A 7,315-nucleotide genomic window follows, 5' to 3' on the forward strand; every position below is an offset into this window, starting at 1 on the left:
CCCCCCCCCAGCCAGTCTGGCTCCTACGAGCTGCGGATCGAGGTACAGCCGAAGCCCCACCACCGGGCCCACTACGAGACGGAGGGAAGCCGAGGGGCCGTCAAGGCACCGACCGGAGGCCACCCCGTCGTCCAGGTAAGGGGCTGGAGAACAGCTCTGTAGAGGAAAAGTAGGGGGTGAGTTCTGTTTTGGAAGACTTGCTGGGGGTTGACCCTGAAAGAGGAGGACTATGTGAACCTGGATGTGCTTGTAGATGTGCATAAAGTGTCTGAACTGAACTGTGGTGAAGTCCTAGATGTTTGGAACATTGGTTTGCATTAGCTTGTGAGAGCTCAGAAACTTAGGCAAAATATTTGCCACCTTTTCTGGGCTGTGTGTTAAACCTCCTGTGACCCAACTCTGTCATAAGATGCCCAGCTGTCCTGAATTCCAGCTGAGCCCATTTTATCTTGACAACAGACTCTTCTGTGAAAACTAGGGCTTTTTGTGAGTTTCAAAACGTACAAACATTAAACCTGGCTTTCAAACTCGGTGTAGCTCAGTGACCTGCTAAACTCAGATTTAAAACACCTAGCAGATCGCGTTAGATCTGCAGTACCATGTCCTCGTGCCAGCGGTGAGTGAGGGTTTTGGAGCCCTGCTCCCCCAGGTTCCCGCAGAGCAAGCCCATGCTGCAGTTGCTACCTGTGTTCCTGGCTGTATCTAACCTCTGCTCCTCTCTGGTCTGTACAGCCACACTGTACACGGCTCCTACGCGTTCTCTTGAAGTTTAAAGAAAGGCAAAGCAACCTTCATTAACCTCAGTGGAAGTTGGATTAGGGACATATGGTAGTTAAACTGGAGTTTCCCCAGAGTTAACAGCTGCCTTTTGCTAGAAATCTCTTTCATGCATTTGCTCTTTCCTTAGCAATTTTACTCTTTTCTGTCCTCTGGTTACATGATAGAACTTCTAATTTTAAGCCCATTTAAATTTATGTCAGAGAATTTCACCCATGCATAATTCAAGTGCTCCGTACATCCATTTCAATCTAATGCCTGGTTTATATGTAACTTGCTGATGCGATGTCCCACCTTGCACGCAGTTCTGCTTGTCATCTGTGGAAACGCTGCCTTCCTTTTGCCCTGGGTGTACACTACCAAGGGGAAACCTGTACGAGCTGTAGTAGCCGTGTGATAAGGAGACTGCAGGGCAAGATAATTACGTAGCAGTGGGGATGGTTTCAAGAAAAAGTTTGGCCTCTATAAAACTGTAAACATGGAGAGGACATGTTCATTGGCTTTGTAATACTGTAGAGAAAGGGTGCATGAGTTTAGGCAGGAGCTCCCTCCTGATTTGGGCTGATGTCACTACAGAAACAAAATTTTATATCTCTTTTGAGGTAACACTTTTATTGCCCTAAAGAGTCCAGTTTCTGGTCCTAGCTATGCTTGTGAGAAGGAGAGTCACCCTGCTGAAACCAGTGAATGAAATCCAAGCTGACAGTGATGGAGGTAACAAAATTTGGTGCTTTGCTGTCCGGAGGGATGGATGAGCTGAACCCGTATTCTGTGGTGGAGAGTGAAGTGCTTTTCCTTCACCTTTCAAAGGGTAATGTAAAATAATGGCTGAGTAGTAAAATAATGGCACTGTAGTCATTTGGGGCCACGTCAGTCTTTTCACTCATTTCCTCCTCGCTTCAGCCAGTGCCATTCAGGAGGGAAAGCCAGGCTTTTGGTCGGGGTTGCAAGGTGTCAGGGCCATATTACTGGTAATGATGTATGGTGACTGTACAGATCAGCCGTGGCTACAGCTTTCGCTAAGCAAGGTTGGGGGGCATCCTACAAATCTCCCTGTCACACTCAGGACTTGCAATGGCAAGTGTGAACCAGGAAAATGTTGAAGTTAGTTTATGCTTAATTTTAAGCATGTGATCAATACTGCTAATTTCACTGGGTTGATTTGTGCTTAACTTCAAACATATGTTAGCTATTCCCCTGCCGGCTCAGTCTGTTTTAAAATCAAGCCATAAATTGTTAAATCAATGAATTTGTTTACTTTGGTTGATCTGGACTTAGATGTATGGACTGGATATTTGAGCAAAGGGTGCAGGGTAATAATAAATGGCAATCACATTTGACATACCTTAATGTAGGCAATCTTTTTAGTTTATGAATCTGACAAACTCATATCCCGCTGTGGTGTGTTTGAAGCTCCATGGGTGTATGAACTGTATTGCAAATCAGCACTTGCTCTTTTCTCAGTTTGCTTACAAATACAGTATCGTTTACCTTCCCAAGATATTCCTATCAACCGGATGTTTATTGCAATGAAAGAGTTTCTCGTGACATGGGGAAATATAAGTGCTTTGTTTCCTTCCTGTAATCAATATCAATCAAAGAGGGACTTATATTTTGTGTTGGAGACAGGAACTGATATTCCTAGTTTTATCATAATTTGCCATCAAGCTTAAGGATCTTAAACTATAAATTCAAAGATCCACGTTAGTTTCCCGAGCAGATGTGCCTCTGCACAGCTGTGACTGCATATGGGGAAAATATGGACAGTTTCTTTATGAAGGTTTAGTATAAACCTGGAAGTATTCGTTGGATTTGTGTTCGCTTTAACATAACAAGGTTCATATGGGTGCCGAGCAATGAGATAGTTGCACCTGTATGGTTTATGACATCTGAAACTCGGGAAGGCTAGTAAAATCCAAAGCTTTCATGTCATAAGTTATTTGGCTTCAGAGTTTCGGTGGTGTGGGTTTTTGGGGTTTGGTGGTGTGTTTTTGTGTTTTGTTTTGGTTTTTTTTTTTTCCTTCTTCTTTCCCCTCAGTGAATTTTAACTTTTGTGTTCTGGTCAGTTGCAAACAGTACAGGAACAGAAACAATGAAACAGGAGAGATTTTTACAAGGTAGGCACTGTGTTGAGGAAAGTTTGCATGAGTTAGAGGCGAGTGGTTACAAGGAAATGAAATTAAATTGTTTTCAAGAGGTTCTGTCTGTGTTCGGCCGCAGAGCAGAGTTGGCTGTGTTGACCCAGGGGTGTGACAAGGCTTGGGGTTCTCCTGCAGGCTGCAGACCCAGCGCTGGGGACCCCCAGCACTGCTCAAATGACAGAGGTGAACACACCACCCTTGGAATTTTTCTGGAGCACTAGGATCTCTCCATAGCAACTTTCTTGAATCCAGTGCTCTCTCTTAGACATTTGAACTTAAATACAGAGAAGCCAAGCTGGCCCTGAGTGGCAGAAGCCCACCAAAGTGGTGGGATTTATACTAAGGCTGAATGTCCCATTCATGTCCCATACATTTTACAACCACCTTTGATACACTGCTTTTCCACTATTTTGATTACCTTTTCTAAAATTCAATATATTTTTTAAAAAAATTGATTTAAAAAGAGAATTCCCATTAAATTGACCCTCCACATGACTAATTATCCAGTAGAACTTTCTGGACAAAGAGATGTTGGCTAGTTTTTGCAGCACAGTGTTGGCCTGCAGTATTTATATTTTGAAAACTGTGTTTTGCATGCAAGTTTCTTCTTTTGGGTGCTCTGAAGCTACAGACCAGCAGATCTCATATCCTCCAGGCCTTATCTTGTGGTTTATCTTTCTGATGCTGCTTCCTCTTCTTCACGTGTCTAGCCCTGAGAGCTTGTGCAGAAGACTCTGCACCCGTTGTGCACTCCCAAGTATGGCAGGAGAAGAGTCTCATTAATCAAAACCTCTGACTAGATGGGCCACACGGAAGAGGGCATTTACTTTGCCTGGGAGAAGAGGAGAGAAGCCATGCATGCCATATAATGTTCATATCATCTAACTCCAGAGACCACCTAGAGTCACATGGAGAAGTGTAAGCTCCCAGTTTAGGTGTTCTGAGTCATTTTTTGGGAGGAAACTGCAGCTTGCTGTTAACTATTGAGAAACCTGGACTTCTATTTTAGGAATGTAAGTTGGATGTCAGTGTGAGTAGATGTTAAGTTGCTGAGAACAGCAAGGGAATCCTGCATAGCAACAACAAAGCTGAAGTTTACATGCACCTACCTTCTTGCGGATCCTCCCAGTCACTGAGACCGCAGACTCTTTTTCACCAAAGTTGAGGGACAGTTACTTATTTGTACCCAACTGCTCCAGTCCAGGAAGAGACTGCCCATTAAGAAAGCAGTGACTGCTCCAGTTGTAAGGAGCTTATGGATGTGACTGGGATAGAGATGGCAATCTAAACACAAACCTAGCTCTGTCCAGCTTCACCCCACGGCAGCACGCCCTGCCCAGAGGGGTAAGAATCTCCATCTTTGCATGCTTTTAGGCAAACATCTGCTAGGAAGGACATGTATATATTTGAATTCTGCTGGGGACAGGAGAGATGAACTAGATGATTCCTTGAGATTTCTCGCGGCATTATTTCAATAATCCTTCCAGGAGTTCCCACCTCTTAAAGGAAAGGAAAATTTTGGGGTTGTTGGCCTTGCTCACTATTGTTTTGTCCAGGGGAAACAGGGCACGTGGCAGCACTTGAGTAACACTGGATGCTGGCATAGGTGTCTTTCACCTACACCCACAGGAAAATGTGGTGATAAGAACCTCTCTGCTTCAGGGAGAGACAGATTTTCAGTTCTTCAGCAAAAGTTCTCCTGTCTTTGAACTGTTTAAGGCAGTGATGAGAAGGAAAGACCTTTTCAGTTGCAAAGATTGGGTCTGGATGAGCTTCAGCCCATGGTCAAGCAGAGTCTATGGTCCCTTAAAAGCCATAAAAATACTATTTTGAAGATATTAATTAAACTTAGTGGTTCTGGTTTTGTCCTACTGCTTTGCATGAAGCCAGATTTTTTTTCAAGATGGAAATTGTATTTTGCATGATTGAGTGCTATTTCGGGGAGTTCTAAGCAGAACTCTTGTCCTTCCCTCAAGGGAAATGGAAGGGAAAGGAAAAACTTTTAGGGAAGATGAGTAGTTGATTTATGCAAGTGATTGTCCAACTGTACTCTGGATAGCTCATCCATCTAGTTTCATTAGAAGTGGTTGCCTTTACACATGTTGCAGCCCACAGGTATAAATGATACAAAACCATCTCACATCATAATCTTCCCACATTCTGAAGTCCTCTGGGGTCCTTGGAGATGATCAGTGTGAGATAAACCTGTGATTTACTGCTGCATTCACCTCATATAATTGAGAGCGGTGACACAGGGCATTGATTTCAGATGTGCATGTGCCATGGACTGTAGAGAGGCTGAGGTATACTATTTTGTTAAAAATCTGTTTATGAGAACTCGGCTAAGTTGGGGGTCAAAGAGTAAATATAGGCTTTTTGATTTCTTTTTGTTTTTCTTATTATTTCTAATTTTTTCCCCAAGCATCTGGGTGTTCTGGACTTACCTTGCTGTAAACAATCCTTGAGGAAGCTGGTGTTTTACATAGCTCTTCAGCACAGTAATTTGCAGCCATATTCTCAAAGGAGTGTGCCTAACTCTAGCATTTGGGTTTTTTTTAATTGCCGCCTTAGCAAATCCTTCACTTGATGTATTGATTCTCTAACTTACCTTTACAAAAGGCTCAAATACTTCTGAATGAAAACCAGCACATAAGTAATCAGTAACTCATTTGTATCTCTCACTTTGTTTCTCTCACTTCCACCACATTATTAACTCAGTTCTTCATCAACAAACCTGCTTTTTTCCACTCCTTGTGTCAGATAATCGAATCCATTCAACACAACCCGAAGCTGCAGTGTTCGAAAGCAGCTGAGGACGTTGGTCGCTGGGACCCCAGTTTTCCAAGGCAGCACCTTGCCCAGAGCACATCCTGCATCAGTGCTCCCTGACTTGGGCTGGGGAAAAACTCACTCCTCAACCAGCAGGTTTACACCTTCCTGCAGCTGGAGGTTTCAGATGCTCAGACAGCCTGACACCGAGCCGGCTAAGCCTGTGTCTGGGACGAGCATAATTCAGGACCTTTGCAGAGAGCAGTCTTGGTGGCTGGTGGGGCCATTGCCTCCCACCTTTAGATTACAGCTCAGTGGTTTGGGCACTTCCCCGGGAAACAGGAGCCCCGCACTTGGGTCCTCCACTGCCGGTGTGGCTCAGCCCATGACTCGCACAGGTTCCCGAGCCACCGTGCACTGATGGGCAGCAGCTTCCTCTGCCCCCGCCAGAGCCGTGGTCCCCTGCGGAAAGGAAGGCAATGTCCCTGCAACCTGCCTCGGCTGCTGCTGAGTTCTAGGGTCTTTGTTTAGTCAAACGTGGTGGGTTAAACTGAGTAACAGGGCTGGGAGAGAGGAGGGAATACTTCCTTCAAGTCAGAGCATCAGGGACTCCTCCTTCCCCATCTCCTCCCTGCAGTAGGAGGGGGAGATATCACAAGTGGATTGAGACTTCAGTCCCTGCCTGCTGCTGCTATCCTAAAATCAGCTGGGAGTTATATTTATTTAACAAAAGCCCTGCCAATGCAGATGTCTTGGACATCAGTGAGGTCTTCAGTCTTTTCTGTTCTTGGCACACACGACATCAAAAGCTGTTGACAGTTCCTCTAACAGAGATTCAGGAGCAGTAACCTCCAGCATGGCAGTAATGGGCAAACTGGGCACAAGTCGGCTTCTGCTGGCAGCAGTGAATGTGGAAAAGGGTGTCCCCCCCAGGGGCTTAATTTCAGAAGCAAAGGGGAGGAGGTAATTCTTCTGTGACCTATCATCCTACTGCCGTAATTACATCTCTTTTACTGGCTTGATTGTAATGGTAAAAATTAAATACATTACCCAGCTGTTTACCTTGGTGCAACATCCAAATGTAGACCAGGTGTACAAAAGCCCAGTGCTGAAGCGGAGGGCACGGGGTACCCCCCCTGCCATCATGCTCCTGTGGGTGCCAGTCTCCTCCTCACTTCTTCTCTTTAAAGCAGGAAAGCTGTACAGAGAGGTGCTCCTGTTCAGTGCAGCCGACCTAACTTTCCCCTAGGTTTTAACTTTTAAAATTGTGGTTACTTTCACTGCCTTTTTTTTTTGTAATTAAAAATAAGCTGGAATGGTAGAGTTGTTAATGGAGCACACAGGAGCTGCTTTACAATAACAAATGTGTGTTCCACTTTCCTTTTATATTTGAATTTTGCCGTATGTGTTTTCTTGTGGTTTCTAAGTCAAAGGAGACATTGTTTTCTAGCCTAGACTTCCCATGGGGCCCTAAATTTTAACTGTATGTCACTTCCAACATTCAACTAGTTCCTTGGCGTATTAGTGAAACCAGAACCTTTGATGGAAACTCAAAACCAAATCACAGCTTGATACTGTGATTCACACTCTCACAAGTAGGGCTGGGCTGGAGATGTGCTACTGCTGAA

General features: G+C 44.6%; 1 protein-coding gene across 1 annotated transcript in view; it reads left to right on the forward strand.

The window, feature by feature from the left end:
• The window catches only part of NFATC2 (nuclear factor of activated T-cells, cytoplasmic, calcineurin-dependent 2), a gene marked incomplete at its 3' end in the record, with an annotated part of 51,225 nt that overhangs the window by 2,758 nt on the left and 41,152 nt on the right, over positions 1-7,315 (forward strand). Inside the window, exon 3 of the mRNA XM_009698391.1 lies at positions 1-135. This exon is cut by the window's left edge and continues 64 nt beyond it. Within this exon, the coding sequence (XP_009696693.1) occupies positions 1-135 (135 nt within the window). The remainder of the gene's footprint in view (positions 136-7,315) is intronic.

The sequence above is a fragment of the Cariama cristata genome, unplaced genomic scaffold (genome assembly GCF_000690535.1).
Source record: "Cariama cristata isolate BGI_N322 unplaced genomic scaffold, ASM69053v1 scaffold31074, whole genome shotgun sequence".
Taxonomy (NCBI): domain Eukaryota; kingdom Metazoa; phylum Chordata; class Aves; order Cariamiformes; family Cariamidae; genus Cariama; species Cariama cristata.